Genomic DNA, 19,634 nt, shown 5'->3' on the forward strand with positions numbered 1-19,634 from the left:
CAAGGACGTCTCCGTGGTCATGTGGCCAGCATGACTAGACACCAAAGGCGCATGAAACGCTGTTACCTTCCCACTGCAGTGGTCCCTATTTTTCTACTTGCATTTTTACGTCCTTTTGAACTGCTAGGTTGGCAGAAGCTGGGACGAGTAACAGGTGCTCACTCTGTTACGCGGCACTCAGGATTCGACCCGCCAAACTGCCAAACTTCTGATCGACAAGCTCAGTGTCCTAACCCACTGAGCCACATCAAATATGACTCACTAGCAGTAACTGTAAAAGGGATCTAGATGTCTTAGTGGACAACCACCTAAATACCCTTACTCAATAGAGGGAATAGTATTAATAGTATTAAGATCTGGCAAGACCACACTTGGAGTATTCTGTTCAGTTCTGGTGACCACAATGCTAAAAGATGTTGACTCTAGAAATAGTGCAGAGATGAGCAACAAAGATGATTTAGGGGACTGGAGGCTAAAGTGCATAATAAACGATTGTAGAAACTAGGTATGTCTAACCTACCAAAGAGAAGGATTAGGGGTGACATGATAGCAGTTTCCCATATTTGGGGGCTGTCACAGAGAAGAGAGAGTTGACCTACTCTCCAAATCAGCTGAGGGCAGGACAAGAAGTAATGGATGAAAGGTTATCAAAGAGAGATCCAACAAAGTATTATGGAGAAACCTCTTGGCAGTGAGAACAATTAATCAATGGAATAGTTTGCCTCCAGAAATTGGAGGCAACAGGCCTATAAAAAGCATCACACTGTTTCTTTCATATAACTTTCCACTAGGGTATTCTACATATGGGCAGAAGAACTTGCTTCTGCTGGCTCCAATCTTTAAATACAAGGAAGGATGGACATCTTCCTTGCAACATCTTCCTAGCAACTGTTTCCATGAAGAATAACTTATGGGTAGTCAGCAACTTTCAGGCAATTAAAAAAAATGATAGGGACAGTGGCAAGCAATGTAGAGTGCAACACCTCTGTATTTATTTATTCAGATCAGCTATAAAATGACTTGAATCTTGGATTTCAATTGATAAACCCAGTTAAGAGTCTGTGCTTTTGAGAAACGTCTTAATCATCTGGGCAAAATTTAGATTACCTTCCAAGTTCGTCCTCCATTTCTCAAGAATTGCAAGTGAGATTCACTCTTTCCATAAGAGCACAGGTGCAAACGTCAAGAAGATTGCATAAAGATCCTTGCTGGAAGAGGGAAAGAAATAATGCTAACAACCGATCAAACAGAGCCGTGCCCTCCCAGCTGAGGGAAAAGAATACGAAAAGATGCCCAACAGTGCCTTGCTCTTTTTCTAAACCCCTTCCCTGTATGACTCATTTATGACGCTGTAGGGACCAGCAGTACAGTTGGCAATGCCAGAGGACCTGGGATGAAATAGCCAGGCTGGGAGAAGGCGCAGCTAGAATCACAAACATAGAGAAGGACAATCGTTCAGGACTTCCATTTTTTCAGCTGAGCCACAGAAACAGCTGTTGTTTTAGATCTGCTAAGGGGAGGGCTTCAGTTGTTAGGAGAGGGGGAAATGGTTCTCAGGTGAATTGAAGAACCATCTCTTCCCTTTGCCGGGGTCTTCCTCCTCTGCCTGGATAGCGATTGTTGTATGAGAAGTTCCAGCTTGATGATGTCACAGAGCAGCTGGTGATTCTAAACAAAGATTACACTGTAGAAAACAACTCCCCACACCCGCCCCAAAGGTGCAGGTTTCTGCCAAGATGCCGATTACCATCCTGGGAAACAAAGCAGTACAGAGGGACCAAATAGGGCCTCCTCCGCTGTCTGACAAGGCCAGCATTGTTACTTGATCCCACACATTAACACACGTGCCTGTTCTAACCAAAAACATTAGTGGACCTTAAAATAAATGAAAAACCTTGGGACCAATGAGAAGAAAACAGCTAGCAATGAAATTGTAATTTAATTAATTGTTCTCATTCTCAACATCTTTCAGGATCTTTGTAATAGCAGTGGCAGAACAACTCCTAGCATTTAATTAACAAAGAATGTCACACTGGATGTCTTTGAAGGTTGCAACCTAGTGGAACTTTTGCCTGGATAGATTTCTGGCAACTACAATTATTATAACTGTGACTAAAGTTCAGTAAAGGATAAACATATGTGTCACATGGAGGTCGGAACAACTGCAGCACAGCATTTAAGAATTTTGGGCAGAAAACAAAATATCTCTGCAACTGTGATTTGAATCTCCTCCTACATGCTCCCCTTCCCCATCTGTAGTGCAATTATGCAGCAGAAAACAGTAGCTTAGCTTTTTCTAATTTAGGACTTACATATATGCTAAGACTTTGACGCCCATTATTCTCAACTAACACATCTAAGAAGGATATAGGTTCCAATTTACGTGAGGTCAGTAGGTTGGAAAAACTCTGCATACCAGTATATGGTGGGATGCTCTATGTATGTCAGTTCTTCAATTTTAATATTTTTTAAGTGCCCAAAATAAAACTACGTGGTTCTTTTCTGTAATGATCCAGCTGAGCCCTGGGTTTCCCCTTTTTCATCTCTAACTCAAAGGCAAGGATCTGGGCATTGTTATAGAACAACCATAATGTTATATTTGGAGCCCATTTATTGCCAAGCACGTGTACAGTATGTCCCACCCGCTTATATTTTTGTTTAATATTGATCATGCAATGTACCTTTTATATCCTGAATCTGATCTTTAAATAAGTTCTGTAGCACTCATCTTTCCATTGCATTTTCATGTTACGCAGATTGCTGCACTTCCAATTGTTCTTAAGTTTTCCATTTTATAGACATAGGTCATTGCTGGTACCCTACAACTATGGTGTTGAAAACACTGCTCTAGCTTTGACATTTCCCATGTGCTGTGGTAGCTACCTATATTTCTGATGTAGTCCTAAAAAGGGCCTCTAGATGTCACTGTCCACCCAGCACTAGATGTTTAAAAATCTATCTGGCTTCTGCTAACAGCCGGTGCTTGCTAAAAGAAGGCATCTGAAATGCTATGAAAAAAGGGGCCCATGTAAGAAATGAGCTAAGTTTCATCTTTAATCACTTTATGACTGCCATGGAGAACATGGGTTGTGTGTTCTGTGGGAGTGGGGCATTTATTTCCTTTGATAGCTATCAGTTCAGATTTCTTTCTAGGTTTATATTACAGTACAGGGAAGTCATAGGGAAAACAAAGAAGTACATACAAAAATTGATGATATATTCCTGCCACCTTTAATCATTGTGCTAAAAGAAATGATTTGATCAGGGCATCATATCAAGGAGAAAAGGAAAAAATAAAATGTATTACAAAAAAGTCCTTCTCCTAGATAGCTGTAACATGCAAAGGATTGCCCTCTCTTTCTGTAGCTGGCTGACTCTTCCATGTAAACAATAATACAGGATTACTTTCTAATTTCAGCTAGGGAATCTCACCATTTCATGTAACAAATTTTGTAAATATATGCCATAAATAAATTTTCCAGTATAAAAAAAATGCTGAATGTTTCTACTAAATAAGACCAAGTTCTAGTATTATAAGAAGGAAAAAATACTCATTATTTGTACAAAAAACATATATGGATTCAGGCTTTATTTCTCATTTTTCTCTAATACAGGCAAATCAATCCATGTTCTAGAGCAGACATGTCAAACTTGCGACATCATGTGATGTGCAACATATCGGGATAGTTTTGCTATTGCTGGCAATGGGATGGGTGTGGCTTCCGGATGATGCATCCGGCCCACAGGCCGGCGGTTTGACATCCCTGTTTTAGAGCAAGGGTCTCCAAACTTGGCAACTTTAAGACTTGTGGACTTCAAGTCCCAGAATTCCACAGCCAGCCACACTGCCTGAGCAATTCTGGGAATTGAAGTCCACAAGTCTTAAAGTTGCCAAGTTTGAAGACCCCTGTTCTAGAGGGATAATAGAGGGGCAAGCAGCTAAATTGAGGCTCAGTCCAGACAAGGCAGAGATATTGCCTATGTGCGGCTCATCAGTCCAACTCAGTAGTGTCCATTCTGTTCTGGAAGGATGCTAACACAAAATTAGCACCAGAAAATTAAGAGGCCTTGTTGAGTGCTTAAGCTGACTTTACCTTGACAAAGGTATCTTATAACCATTATTCATGCTCTGGTAAAGAAATTTTGAACTCAACCTGGGAAAAATCTGAGGGGGTGGAGAGGGCATGGGGGAAGGTGTAAGATGTTAATGTACGCTTGAATGAGTCCAGGCATAGAAGGAAGCCTGTGAGGCAAACTAATCCCATCCCGATTTTTGTTGTTGTTAGCACAAGATGGAATATAAAGAAAATGAAAAAGGTTTTTCAAGATTGATGTCTACATTTCGAAGTATATCAGATCACAGGAATTCCAGAAATACTGCCTTGTTGTAGATTATGAGAGAATCTTGAAAGCCTGTTGAATCTTTTTCTTCACCACATTTTTACAGTAAACAAAAGAAAGGTATATTTAGAGTTTGTTTCTCATGCTTCCTTCAGTCCCTCCTTAACAGCTGACTCCCTATTGCACCACCCCCATGGTTCTCACTCCATCCCCAAGGTCAGCCCCATGTTCCTTTACTGATGACCTCCCATTGGATTACTGTAATGAATTAGAGAAATATTTCCTTTGGAAAATGATTTGGAAAATTTAGATAGTTCACAATAGACAGATAGGCCATTGGGTTTCACCAGTCCAAGAGTATTTGGCCAACAGGGTATCAGACCAGTTTCAGGCCTAATTTAAAATATGGGTACAGTCTATGACACACAAATGACTTGGGGACAGGTCACTCAAAGGAACATCTCCTCAGGTATTATCCTACTTTGATTCTGAAATGTTCAGCAGAGGCAATCATTCAATCTCCTCTTGAATGGTTACCCCCCCCCCCCAAAAAAAAGGGGTGTGTGTCTTTTTGGTGATGGCAGCACTAGGAACCTTAGAAGTAATTAACTGCTGTTATTAATGATGATTTTATATTGAATATGCTATGCTATTCTCTGTGTTAGTGTTAAGATTATTTAAATCATTTCCCTCCATGATTTATATAGTTTTTATATTTTAACTGAACTAAAATAAAGCTTCTATCATTTTTACAATAAAGTAAAAGCAAATACTACGATGAAGTAAAAGCAAATACAATAAATATAAAACTGAGAAAGATTAATTAAACAAGTCAAATAAGTTAGTGAGACTCTTTATTTATATGTGCCAAAGGCACTCTTTTACTTATACAAATGGCCACATTGGCCTTACTTTTAACCAACACTACTCAAAATAATTCTGTCCTTCATTATGATCTCAGTTTAGGAAAGAGTAGCCTCACTTCTTGACCTCTTTCCTTTTTTCTCTTTTTTTGAATCAACATAGTTAGGATTCAACAACTTTGGAGACGAGAATACATTGACTTTGGGATAAGGGAACTAGAAGAATGACTGGAGAAAATAATAAAAGGAATACCTCAGAGTTGGTTCAGTGCAAATCACCATTCCAGAGAATATCTTAAGAAAAAGTCTTTTTACGAAAATCTTTCTAGTATTTCTAGTAACAAATTTGTTTTCAACACTTATTAATAGGAGAATGAAATCTCATTTTCTTAATTGTGGAAGCACCTATTTCTAATGGAAAAGTGCTACTCTTCAGCAGACAGATCTATGGATGCTATGTATATCTATAGGAAGTGTTAGAGCAGTGAAGGTCCTAACACAGTTGCAGAAAACAAAAGAGAAAGGAAAGGCACATTTATATTATTCTGCTCCTGAGTTTAGATATGGCCATGAGTCTCTAGATGGAAAAATCCACAAGATGGAGTGAGCTGCTGAAAGTCAGATATGACAATACTTCATCCTGCCAAATATCTTCTATGCTTTACCTACGTTAGAGACTCTATGATACAAAAGGTCTCAAGAATTTAAACAGGTTGTTTCAGCAAGTCCCCCCTGCTTCAGAAAACTTGAGGGAGTGTTTTCTGGTCATCTAGGACACTTACCTAGGTGAACATTGATTCCCTGAGTGAAGAGCAGGACCTGAGAAGAACTTATCCCAAAGCTTAGTGTGAAGCATTGTTAAGCAAGTGGCAAATCCTAGCTAATATGTCATTTACTGATGAGGAGATTTCTGGGTTTACATGGTGAATGATATGACTTTATGTAGCTACCTTGCACTGTACTTGTAGGCAGCAATGTTCAAAGGGCTCACTCTTGCTGGACAACAGATTTCTAGACTGACATGCTGGGGATTAAACATGGGACCTCTGGTACGTAAAGCATATGTTTCTTCCTCAACCTCCCCCAAGAAGATCAAGTACTTATATACTCCTGCACTCAGGTGCTGAAGTCCACATGTTGCAGTAAGGATTTTAAAATTACGGTTTGTTGACCAGAAGCATAGGCTATAAAGTGTGAAAGGCCCTTTGGACATCATCTAGTGCAACTCCCTATCCAGTGCTATTTCTATAGAAAAGATTAAATTACAGCGGCCAGTTTATATTCAATATCAATTGAGTGAATGGATTTGTACATGACGCTAAGCCAATAATAAAAATTCTACACTAGAGCTTGTTATCATGTGTGAACCTACCAAGGTATTAATGTTATGCGAAATATTATCTAGGAGGAACATAATCTGAGCTAGAGGCCTAGAAATATGTGAAGTCAGCATGCAAAAGAGATTAATACTGAGTGCTTTTTTTTCACTAGCGAAAGCAAATCAACTATACACACTAGGAACTCTTTCCTTCTAAAAAATTAAACGCAAGGAATTTATTATATCATAATCTTGGGATAAATATAACAAAAAGAATAGTCTAAAAATATTGGATATAATATATAAAATGTTGGATTTCAAAATGTATTTTTCTTTAAGCCTCCAACAGAACATGCCTTATTTCTGAATTCATTTGGAAGTTCAAGTTCGCAATTGCAGTGACAGTAAAAATAGAACTGGACAGGTTCCTAAGCCTCATAATGAACTCCCTTTCCTGTAGTCCCTTCCCCCAAGCTATCTTTATTAGGAGCAGTGCTTTTTTTGTAAAAGAAAAAGGTGCCAGAACTCACACATGTCATACAACCCGCCTTGCCAACCCTACAAGGTTCCATCCAAAAAAGGTGCTGGAACTCCGTTCTGAGCGTTCTATGACAAAAAAAGCCCTGATTAGGAGCAAGGATTTTTGAAGAAAGTATCTCTCTTGCTTCCTTGCACTATCCATGTTAGACAGCAGTGTGCAAAGTGTAATGAAAGACCTTCAGCACACTGCTCCCTTGACCAACCCAACCAGTGCCTTGTATGTTTGGAAAGTTAAAGGAAAGGGGCTGTAGCAGCAGTACCAGCAACCACCTGAAACTCTGCCTGGGTGAGGGACTTTGGGTTCAGCTTGCAACAGGCTTAGCTAACATGAATCTTTCAAAGCTCCTCTACCCCAAATTTCACTAGTTCACATCTGAGTTAGATTATAAAGCTCAATAATTACGACCCCTGATTTTGTTCCAATAGAATCTTCTTTTAACCCTGGATTTATGCATTGCTGTTCATACTGAAGAGCAAGTCCTGCTTTCTTCTTCAGTATATGCGTCCAGGCCATAGCTCTGGGCGAGCTGAGGTAAAAAAGAGTGTCTTGGAAGAATCACAGTGCAGATATTTTCTTGTGACAGCAGAACAGTGAAGGCTCTTGAGCAACGGCTGTTTTGTTTGTTTTTTTTTTTAAAAAAATCTCTCACATCCATAACAGAGACTGAATGGAGAAGACCTTGGAAGACTGTAATCTCATGAATTCCCACGGTATGTAATGTTGGTAAAGGTGGAAGTAGCTCCTTTGTACAGGGGATTGTTGGCCTAAAAGACAAAACAGAGTGTAAAAATATCAAGAAGAATAATTGTACCTGTTACTTAATAGATACATGGTGATGCGTGTATACTTGGCAACTGATTTAACAGTTGCCAAGGCATCCTCGTAACTCAAAGTAGGATTCTTTAACAGCTGGGGGATTCCTGGTGCTCTCAAAAGACATAACTCCAGGATTATTTAAGAAATTGCAACAGTCATACAGGTCCATGGTGAAATTGTATATTTCCTAAAGGTAAAGGTAAAGGTTCCCCCGCACATGCGTGCTAGTCATTTCCGACTCTAGGGGCCGGTGCTCATCTCCGTTTCAAAGCCGAAGAGCCAGCGCTTGTCCGAGGACGTCTCCGTGGTCATGTGGCCGGCATGACTAGATGCCAAAGGCACACGGAACGCTGTTACCTTCCCACCGGAGTGGTCCCTATTTTTCTACTTGCATTTTTACGTGCTTTCGAACTGCTAGGTTGGCAGAAGCTGGGATGAGTAACAGGCGCTCACTCTGTTACGCGGCACTCGGGATTCGACCCGCCAAACTGCCGACCTTCTGATCGACAAGCTCAGTGTCCTTACCCCCTGAGCCACCGCGTCCCTTGTATATTTCCTAGGAAGATGTAAAAAAAGACATTTCTCCATAGTGTGTGTGTGTGTGTGTTTTCATAATCACTTCTGTGCAACCATTAACCAATAAAACAAGGAGAGGGCAGGAAAATGCTGATGCAATGACATTCAGACATCAGGTTTTTTTTAAATTAACAACATACTATTGGGAGAATGCTAACAACACACTCTCAACAACACACATTATAAAACTGATATATATTGTAGTACGGATGATTCAGAGTCAACAATAAGCTGCTATGTCAGGGAAATAATAAGTCATTGCAACCTCCCCTCCTCTTAGAATGAAGCAAAATATTTGCTTTTTCTGTCCCATCACATCACTATAATATTTCTTACCGTGTCCCATCTAGCCTTGGCTCGCTCTTCTTCAAATTTGGCAAATTCTCGTCGGTCGTGGATGGTAATAAGCAGTTTCCAGATGAGCAAAGCAGCCAAGCCAATAAGTAAGATGGCTCCAGTTACTGAAAGGAGAACTACCAAGACATCAGGTCCCTTGGGGCAATCTGTAGAAAACATCATAAAACAGAACTGCAAAGCTGTAAATTACTGCTCTGACCATTAAATTCTTAACTTTAGTTCACCTAAAGACATTCACCCATGCATTTGATCAAGCTGCTGTGCCAAAGGAAATCCCTACTAAGTTGTTGTTGTTGTTAGTTGCGAAGTCGTGTCCGACCCATCGCGACCCTATGGACAATGTTCCTCCAGGCCTTCCTGTCCTCTACCATCTTCTGGAGTCCATCTAAGCTCACGCCTACTGCTTCAGTAACTCCATCCAGCCACCTCATTCTCTGTCATCCCCTTCTTCTATTGCCCTCAATCTTTCCCAGCATTAGGCTCTTCTCCAGTGAGTCCTTCCTTCTCATTAGGTGGCCAAAGTATTTGAGTTTTAGCTTCAAGATCTGGCCTTCTAAAGAGCAGGGTTGATCTCCTCTAGGACTGACCGGTTTGATCACCTTTCAGTCCAAGGAACTCGCAGGAGTCTTCTCCAGCACCATAGTTCAAAGGCTTCAATTCTTTGGCGCTCAGCATTTCTTATGGTCCAGCTTTCACTGCCATACATTGCAACTGGGAAGACCATAGCCTTGACTATACGCACTTTTGTTGACAGGGTGATGTCTCTGCTTTTTAGTGTGCTGTCTAGATTTGCCATGGCTTTCCTCCCAAGGAGCAAGCGTCTTTTAATTTCTTGGCTACAGTCCCCATCTGCAGTGATCTTGGAGCCCAGGAAAATAAAATCTGTCACTACCTCCAATTCTTCCCCATCTATTTGCCAGGAATTGAGAGGGCCAGATGCCATGATCTTGGTTTTCTTAATGTTTAGTTTCAACCCAACTTTTGCACTCTCCTTCTTCACCCGCAACAAGAGGCTCTTTAGTTCTTCTTCACTTTCTGCCATTAGAGTGGTATCATCTGCATATCTTAGGTTGTTGATGTTTCTTCCGGCAATCTTAATTCTAACTTTTGATTCATCTAGCCCTGCATTTCTCATGATGTGCTCTGCATATAAGTTAAATAGGCAAGGCGACAGTATACAGCCTTGCCGGACTCCTTTCCCAATTTTGAACCAATCGGTGGTTCCGTGTCCAGTTCTCACTGTTGCTTCTTGGCCCACATATAGGTTTCTCAAGAGACAAATAAGATGGTCTGGTACGCCCATCTCTTTAAGAACTTGCCACAGTTTGTTATGATCCACACAATCAAAGGCTTTAGCATAGTCAATGAAGCAGAAGTAGATGTTTTTCTGGAACTCTCTAGCTTTCTCCATGATCCAGCGTATGTTAGCAATTTGATCTCTAGTTCCTCTGCCTCTTCGAAATCCTGCCTGTACTTCTGGTAATTCTCGATCCACATACTGCTGGAGTCTAGCTTGTAGAATTTTAAGCTTAACTTTACTAGCATGAGAAATGAGTGCAATGGTGCGATAGTTTGAACATTCTTTGGCACTGCCTTTCTTTGGAATTGGAATGTAAACTGATCTTTTCCAATCCTGTGGCCACTATTGAGTTTTCCAAATTTACTGGCAAATTGAGGGTAGCACATTTACTGCATCGTCTTTTAAGATTTTGAATAGCTCAGCTGGAATACTGTCACCTCCACTAGCTTTGTTGTTGCTCAGCTTTTCTAAGGCCCACTTCACTTCACATTTTAGGATGTCTAAAGAGAGGATCCCTTGCGGGGACGAGCCGAGGAGTTTAGTCATCATCTGGCGGACAAAATTGCTCAGATCCGGACCGGTCTGGACTCTGGGCAGAGTCTGATGTGGAGGAATCGGGCGGTCTTGAGCACGTTATCTGGACTGAGTTCAACCCTGTTTCCCCTGATGATGTGGACAGGATCATGGGGAGACTGAGCACCACCACCTGTTTGTTGGATCCGTGCCCCTCCTGGCTAGCTTATGCGGCTCGGGAGGGAACACGTGGCTGGTTCCATGCAGTAATAACTGCTTCTTTGAAGGAGGGTGTCTTCCCTGCCGCCTTGAAGGAGGCGGTGGTGAGACCCCTCCTCAAGAAGCCTGCCCTGGACCCGGCTGTTTTAAATAACTATCGTCCAGTCTCCAACCTTCGCTTTTTGGCAAAGGTTGTTGAGAGTGTGGTGGCGCATCAGCTTCCTCTGTTCCTGGAGGAAACTAATTATCTGGACCCATACCAATCGGGCTTCAGACCCGGACACAGCCCGGAGACGGCATTGGTCGCGCCGGTGAATGATCTCTGGAGGGCAAGGGACAGGGTTTGCTCCTCTGTCCTGGTCCTATTAGATCTCTCAGTGGCTTTCGATACCATCGACCATGGTATCCTGCTGCGGCGTCTCAGGGGGCCTGGAGTGGGAGGCACCGTTTTACGGTGGTTCTCCTCCTACCTCCAGGGCCGCTCACAGTCGGTGTTGATGGGAGGGCAGAGATCCGCCCCGAGGCCTCTCATTTGTGGAGTCCCTCAGGGGTCGGTTCTCTCGCCTCTCCTGTTCAACATCTATATGAAGCCGCTGGGCGAGTTCATTCGTGGTTTTGGGGTGGGGTATGATACCCAACTTTTTCTTTCCACCCCGAACCAACCCAGTGATGCCCTCGCCGTGATGTCCCGGTGCCTGGAGGCGGTTCAGGTCTGGATGGGGAGAAACAGGCTTCGTCTCAATCCCGCCAAGACTGAGTGGCTGTGCATATCGGCATCTCGGACTAACCAGACTATTCCACCTCTAACGATGGGGGGTGAGGTGTTACCCCCTGTTGATAGGGCTCGCAACTTGGGCGTCCTCCTGGATTCACGACTCAATTTTGAAGACCACATAGGAGCCGTGACCAGGGGGGCTTTTGCACAGGTTCACCTGGTGCGCCAGTTGCGTCCCTATCTGGGCCGAGATGCCCTACGCACAGTTACTCATGCGCTCGTGACCTCCCGTTTGGACTACTGTAATGCTCTCTACATGGGGCTGCCCTTGAAGACCACTCGGAGGCTTCAACTGGTGCAGAATGCGGCCGCACGAGTTGTAATGGGGGTCTCCCGATACTCCCATGTAACACCTCTACTCCACGAGCTGCATTGGCTTCCGGTTGCCCTCTGGGTGAAATTCAAGGTGCTGGTTATCACCTATAAAGCCCTACATGGCCTGGGTCCGGGGTATTTGAGGGAACACCTGCTGCCGGCATCAAATGCCCTTCGCCCAGTGCGATCCCACAGGGAGGGTCTGCTCAGGGTCCCACTGGTAAGAGATTGCCGGCGGGTGATACCCAGGGATAGGGCCTTCTCAGTGGGGGTGCCTGCCCTCTGGAACCAGCTGCCAGTGGAGCTGAGGACTGCCCCCAACCTCCGGTCATTCCGCCGGGGCCTGAAGACCTGGCTCTTTGAGCTCTCGGGCCCAGGCTGAGGAGTAATTTATTTTAATCGGGGTTTTAATTGCACAGGGCTAGTTTAATCTTTTTAAAATTGGTTTTAACTTTTGTATTGTGGTTTTTAACTCCCTGTAAACCGCCCTGAGTCCTCAGGGAAAGGGCGGTATATAAATGTAATAAAATAAATAAATAAATAAATAAATAAATAAATAAATAAATAAATAAATAAATAAATAAATAAATGTCTGGCTCGAGGGCAGTGACCACGTCATTGTGATTATCAGGGATGTTAAGCTCATTCTTGTATAGTTCTTCTGTGTAATTTTGCCACCTCTTCTTAATCTCTTCTGCCTCTGTTAGGTCCCTGCCATTTTGGTCCTTTATCATGCCCATTTTTGCATGAAACGTTCCTTTCATCTCTCCAATTTTCTTCAAATGATCTCTGGTCCTCCCTATTCTATTGTTTTCTTCTATTTCTTTGCATTGTTCATTTAAGAAGGCATTCTTATCTCTTCTAGCTATTCTTTGGAATTCTGCATTTAATTGGGCATATCTTTCTTTTTCTCCCTTGCCTTTCGCTTCCCTCCTTTCCTCAGCTATTTGCAAAGCTTCCTCAGACAGCCATTTTGCTTTCTTGCATTTCTTTTTCTTTGGGATGGTTTTGGTTGCTACCTGTTGTACAATGTTGCGAACCTCTGTCCATAGTTCTTCAGTCACTCTGTCTATCAGATCTAATTCCTTAAATCTATTTGTCACCTGTACTGTATATTGAACAGGGATATGATTTAATTCATAACTGACTGGCCTAGCGCTTTTCCCTACTTTCTTTAATTTAAGCCTAAACTTTGCAACAAGAAGCTCATGGTCTGAGCCACAGTCAGCTCCTGGTCTTGTTTTTACTGACTGTATAGAGCTTCTCCATCTTTGGCTGCAGAGCATATAGTCAATCTGATTTCTGTGTTGACCCTCTGGTGATGTCCATGTGTAAAGCTGTCTCTTGGGTTGTTGGAAAAGAGTGTTTGCTATGACCATCGTATTCTCTTGACAAAATTCTATCAGCCTGTGCCCTGCTTCATTTTGTACTCCAAGGCCAAACTTGCCTGTTATTCCAGTTATCTTTTGGCTTCCTACTTTAGCATTCCAATCCCCCATGATGATAAAAACATCATTTTTGGGTGTTAGTTCTATAAGGTGCTGTAGGGCTTCCTAGAACCGGTCAATTTCATCCTCTTCAGCACAGGTGGTTGGGGCATAGACTTGGACTACTGTGATATTGAATGGTTTGCCTTGGATTCGAACTGAGATCATTCTGTCATTTTGAGGATTGTATCCCAGTATTGCTTTTCCTATTTTTTTATTGACTATGAAGGCTACTCCATTTCTTCTGAGGGATTCTTGCCCGCAGTAGTATACCTGATGGTCATCTGAATTAAATTCACCCATTCCTGTCCATTTTAGTTCGCTGATACCTAAGATGTCAGTGTTTAGTCTTGTCATCTCTTGTTTGACCATGTCCAGCTTTCCTTGATTCATGGATCTTACATTCCAGGTTCCTATGGAGAAAAAATCTTTATAGCATTGGACTTTCCTTTCACCACCAGACATATCCACAGCTGAGCGTCCTTTCGGCTTTGGCCCAGTCGCTTCATTCTTTCTGGTGGTACTAGTACTAGCCCTCTGCTCTTCCCCAGTAGCATATTGGACGCCTTCCGACCTGAGGGGCTCATCTTCCAGTGTCATATCGTTTTGCCTTTTGGTACTGTCCATAGGGTTTTCATGGCAAAGATACTGGAGTGGTTTGCCATTTCCTTCTCCAGTGGATCACGTTTTGTCAGAACTCTCTGCTATGACCTTTCCGTCTTGGGTGGCCCTGCACGGCATACCTCATAGCTTCATTGAATTACGCAAGCCCCTTGGCCACGACAAGGCAGTAATCCATGAAGGGGTCCCTACTAAGTAGCAGCAGTCAAAGATTACTGTTGGATTTATGAGCATATAACTAGTCAGAAACAACCAGAGGAATTATTTTGCAAGCATCTTTTTGGAGCACTTGTTCTCTAATTAGTGCCATGAATACCTGACACATAATTGTTATTGTGGAAAGATGGATGTTTCATAGCAAGAATGAACCATTTATAAAAATCCTTTGTGTTCATCTTACATGTCAGAACTTTCTTCATGCTAAGTGCCACCTAATAGGAATAACAGCTGCACAATTATTCAGGAGATAGCCACTATAAGATGTACAATTTCATTAGTTTTAACATCTTTTTTTATGAAATGTTATTCTAGAGCCATCTGCTCTTCAGCCTAAAGAGACCCTTATAGAGTAGTTTGACAAAAGAGAGCATATCTTTGATCTGATCCTCCAAACACAGTTGGAGAAAACTTCCAATTTTGATATTAGCAAACTCTTTCTGACAGCAAAGTCAATACAACAACAGAAAAAAAATGTGTCCAAGATGACAGCAGCACATACTTTTTGTGAGAATTTAAAGCCGAGTTGGGAAAATCATAAAGTTTCAATGACCCAGGAAGTTTTCAGGTCCCAACAGTTTGGATCCTGTCAAACAAGTTTTGACAAATCAATTTCTTCCACCAGTTCATTTCCAGAATTTTTTTTCCTAGTTTCTGAAATATCTCCTACTCTCCTAATTACATCATTCTTTTTAATATTCGCTTTAGAGAGGGATTAAAGGCCTTAGGCTGTGATAAGAAGTGTGGCAGCTTTTATGGTTCCCCATGAGGTATTAGCTGGATTCAAATTGCTGTCCAAGGAGGTCTGGCTAAGCTCCTTCAAAATCTGCCTGAGACTCCATTGTTGTCAACCTTTTAAGTGCAGTCTGAGTCATCGGCCAAGTTAATACCCTGTGGTGAGGGTATATCATTTATTGCATGCTTTTGGCAAGTAATGAGAGCTTTATCACCCTCTTTGGGTTTAGAACTTGCTCTTTGAAGGTTTCTAGTGTCCCCTTCATGCTCCCAAGCATGCAGAAAGAAATATTGTCTTATTGGGGTTTATGGCAGAGTCAGTGTCTGTGGTCCTGTTTGCTCATCTCTCAGCAAGTAGAGACAGGACCCGTATTTAATCACTTAAGTCAGGGGTGTCAAACTCAATTTCATTGAGGGCCGCATCAGCATTGCGGTTGCCCTCAGGGGGCCGGGTGGGCATGGCCTACTGGGTGGGCGTGGCCTACTGGGTAGGCGTGGCTAGAGTGCATATGGCCTACTGGGTGGGCATGGCCAGCTCTACATCGTTCGCATCAAGGGTGCCTATGGGGGCCCGGGCAGGATTGGGACAGATCTGAGGGTCTCTGGCAGAAGGAGGGTCTCTGGGCCGGGGCCAAGCAGTGGGGGCTGTTCCCTCACTGTTTCCAGGATGGTTTCGCGGGCCACATGAAAGCACTTCGCGGGCCGGATCTGGCCCCCGGGCCTTGTGTTTGACATGTCTGACTTAAGTCAAATATCAAAGCAGACAAATCCAGCAGCCTGCTTAAATCCATGAATAACAAATGATATTTTTAAGTCTGAACTGAAAGTTGCCAGATTGAATCACTGCTCTTTAGTCAGAACTGTATTCACTAATATAGTGAACTAAAAAATGTTGCAATAAAAAATACAGAATCCTGCCATCTTTATGAATTTTTAAATCAGACGTGTTGCTTAGGTAAATCTTGTTTAAAACATCCAGTAATTCAGATTTTTTTCAATATGAGTTCAGGTTGGGGAATGAGATTGCCTCATTGCCATTCATTTACCTTGATGTCCTAGGCTAAGGGGAAATATCTCTTCCAAAAAAATCTAGCAATGATCTCTTTCTGAATTGATTGGCTACAATGAAGAATGATTGGATCTATCTCTTCTTAATCCTTTTGTTCTGCATATATTAATTCATGAACCATTCTTATATTGCTCTCACATGATTATGTACTTTGCCAAAAAATAATCTGAATGTGAGTTTACTGATTTCTAATGAGATAGCAAGGAAAATGGCGGGAGAAAACTCATTATATAAAGAAATAACTGCCCATAATAAAGATGAGTAGTTTTCTTTTTCATCCCTAAAAATCACTAAAGTTCCTCCTCCAGTGAAAATGGGGGATGGGTTTGGTGAAAGTTGGGGCTGAAGAAAGGAAGGAGCTAGCTCTTATCTTATTATAACATGAACCACTTTCAGTTTTTGTATTCATATTGAGCTTGTACAGTTATGTCCATAATTAGTCTTGAAGGTACTTTCAGCATCCCGTGTCTCAAAATATGGGTTTTTCCATAACCATATACTGTTCTCAAATAATATACCTCTAAACATGAATTTAAGAACCTCACCTTGTCACTGTAATTATGATCGTCTCTCATACATTCCAAATTAATACGGAATACCTAGCATTTCTCATCCTGCAAAGTATCAACTGGTCATCCAAAATGAAGTCTTATTTTAGTGGCCCTTGACCCTCACCTGGTTCCTCAATAACATAGAGAATAGATTTGCCACTGGAGTCCTCGTAATATTGGAAGTACACTACACAGTCATTCTCATCCTTGTATGTACAGTTCACAGCATCTTTCCCCTTGTCTCCTGCACAAGAGGACAAAGGAAAGAACATTTAGTTCCCTGACACTATTCAAGAAATTGTTAGCATTTAGAAATGTCACCAGGGGTGTTAAAAAACAGGGTGACTCTGACAAATCTCACCACCTATGTAAAGACTGTTTTGCCAGACATGTGTCCATTATCATTGATCCATGCGGCACAACACATTTTGTATCTGCTATTCTCAAAAGAAGTGAGAAAATACCGATTTTTTTAAAAACTCCTTCTCATGTTGCAGATCTTCAGCCATCATTCACTTCTCCCAAGGCGATGGGCCCATTAGGATGCTTCACCCATAGGCCAATTAAATCCAATGTATTCCTGTGTGCTATTGGAACAGTCAACATTATAGGTACTAATATCAAAACTCCAGTTTTGCTACAAAATATGAAGCTGAATTAATAGGATTAGCCTGAATTTCTTCTTGTGTTCTGCAAAGCTAGGATAGCTTTCTGGTTTTCCAAAATGCAGACTGAAAATGAAAGAAGTTAAGAGTAGATCGAAATTCTCAGGAAATTATATTCATTATATAGTTTACTTTCCAGCAAGAATAATTGTGAATGCTTCACCGACATCCTTTCCTTCTTACACAGTAATATTTTCTAATAGCGTTTTATCAATAATTTTGCCCTTACTCTGGGTAGATAGAGTAAGGTATTATTAAGAAACCTTCAATAAGTGGGCAGTGACATGTATGAAGAAAAAAATCATGCATATCTGCCACAAGCAAAATGTAACACCATTGTTTATTTAATCCAATAGTATGTCTAGAACATAAACATTTCACCCTTTGTGGGGTTATTTATTTTATTTTTGGTTGCTATAGCACTGTGGCCTAATTCCTGACTTTTAATACCTTTCTTGACTAATTACATGTAGCTGAAGGGGACTGATTGACTGCTTCCAACAGGCAGTTAAAATGCCTGTAAATTTATTTCTTGAAACAGCCTCCCTTTATTTTAATGTTCATCAGCTAATGTGTACTGTTTTATTTTTAGTAAACTTCTCAGGCATTTTCTTGTAGACTAGACCGTTTATCTGGATCCATTACCAGTTGGCTTCAGGCTGGATTCTAGCATGAAAGTTGCTGGAGTTGTCTTAATGAATAACCTTTTGTTGGAAGATAACAAAAATGTATTTGGGTGGGTGCCAGTTCCATGTTCCAGCCTCCTATGCATTGGATTTCAGGTGGTTCTGGTTTCTGCTGCTGCTTTTTAATGCCAAGTCAGCCTGTAATAAAGCCTAGCCCATTCACAAGTTAATCACAGAAGGGAGCCAACTTGGTAAGTTCTACAAAGATCTATTTGTTGGACATGAGGAGCCGGGATCTTCTTCTCTGAAATGCGCCCAGCTAGTTTTGGGTAAGGCATCAGCCATTGGCACCTTTGAGGGGCAGGCCAGATAGGAAACACACAGCCAGATGAGCTAATTATATTTTATTGTAAAGCTATATTAACAGAATCTTGCAAGTCTGAAAGTACATCCCCCCCCTCCCAAGCCCACTGAGAGTGAATTCTACTCAACGTGGAGAAAAGCCTTTATTGATAGCTTCAGGGCAATGGAGAGAGTGAAACTGAGTATTTCTTCACCCTTGACCAATTTATTGCTAGGGAGGGAGGGAGTAGGAAGCACCTGCAAAGCCATGAGGTCTATTCCAGGCATCATTCAGATAAAATTGCTCTGAGAGTCAGGTAGCCTATTAATCAATCAAATAAATAAATAAATTGGGGAGCCATCTCTCCCAGTCAACTTTGCCTGTTCTGTTACATGTGTGCATATTTTTATTGTGGGCCTCAATCAGGGTCTTATGTTTTTGATGTTGTTGTTTTGGGGATAGCTTATCATTGTATTTATTCTTTTTTTAAATGAATTACCTTTTGTATTTCACCCAGAGGTCACAAATTATGAGAAAAGCACCTTTATAAATCTTTTGATTATTTTTTTTAAATAGTAACTCCTGTTGAGTCTGCTCAGTTTTCAGTGATCTCTGCTACTATATATTATGTTATCCTTCTGAATAGGTTCTAGAGGTGGGAACTGATGGAATAATGACTCTCAAACTAGCTATGAAGTCCGAAGATAAAAGACTGTAAGATCATTTTAAAAATCCTTATTTCTGATGCAATTTAATATCTCTATGGGGAGCTGATGTGACATTACTGTTCTATTTTTCCTTAATTATGAACAAGGAAGAAAGACACGCTGGTGAGAGTTTTCTAATATTAATAAAAGAAACAGTGGTTGCCAAAACAAGCTACATATGGAAAATGCCCCTCCTTCATGAAAAAAGACAAACCTCTTCCTTTATTATGTAAAAAAGCAAAGGGAAACAGACCAAGCTCTGCTGAGATAGTTTGCCTATTTATAGGTGTCTCATTTAAAATAGAGTTCTTGTTTGAATTCTTGTTTTAAAAAACCTTAATTTTCTATAATGATAAATTAACTGCTTCCAGATCCAGATAAAACAGAAGCCTGGCATATGCATGGTTTATTGTTGGGTAGATGGTACTGAATCTATGTTGAACACTACAGATAGTCTTCAACGTACAACCACAATTTGGATAAAAGTTCCATTGTTAAGTGATGTAGTTTTTAAGTGAGTCCTCATGTGACCATGCCTGATTTTACAACTCTGTTTTGCCGTGGTGATTAAACAAATAATTTGGTTGTTAAGCAAATCTGGCTCCCCTCCCTCCAATGACTTTGGTTGTTGGAAGCTAGTTGGGAAGGTCAAAAGTATCAATCATGTGATCTTGGGACAC

General features: G+C 41.4%; 1 protein-coding gene across 1 annotated transcript in view; it reads right to left on the reverse strand.

Moving 5' to 3' along the window:
* Positions 1–5,184: 5,184 nt before the first annotated feature.
* The window catches only part of ITGB3 (integrin subunit beta 3), a 100,737-nt gene continuing 86,287 nt past the window's right edge, over positions 5,185–19,634 (reverse strand). Inside the window, exons 13-15 of the mRNA XM_083378261.1 lie at positions 16,738–16,857; positions 8,792–8,958; positions 5,185–7,827 (exon numbers count right to left, since the gene is read on the reverse strand). Coding sequence (XP_083234387.1) covers positions 7,759–7,827; positions 8,792–8,958; positions 16,738–16,857 — 356 coding nt within the window. The 3' untranslated portion in view covers positions 5,185–7,758. The remainder of the gene's footprint in view (positions 7,828–8,791; positions 8,959–16,737; positions 16,858–19,634) is intronic.

The sequence above is a fragment of the Vipera ursinii genome (genome assembly GCF_947247035.1).
Source record: "Vipera ursinii genome assembly, chromosome: Z".
NCBI lineage: Eukaryota > Metazoa > Chordata > Lepidosauria > Squamata > Viperidae > Vipera > Vipera ursinii.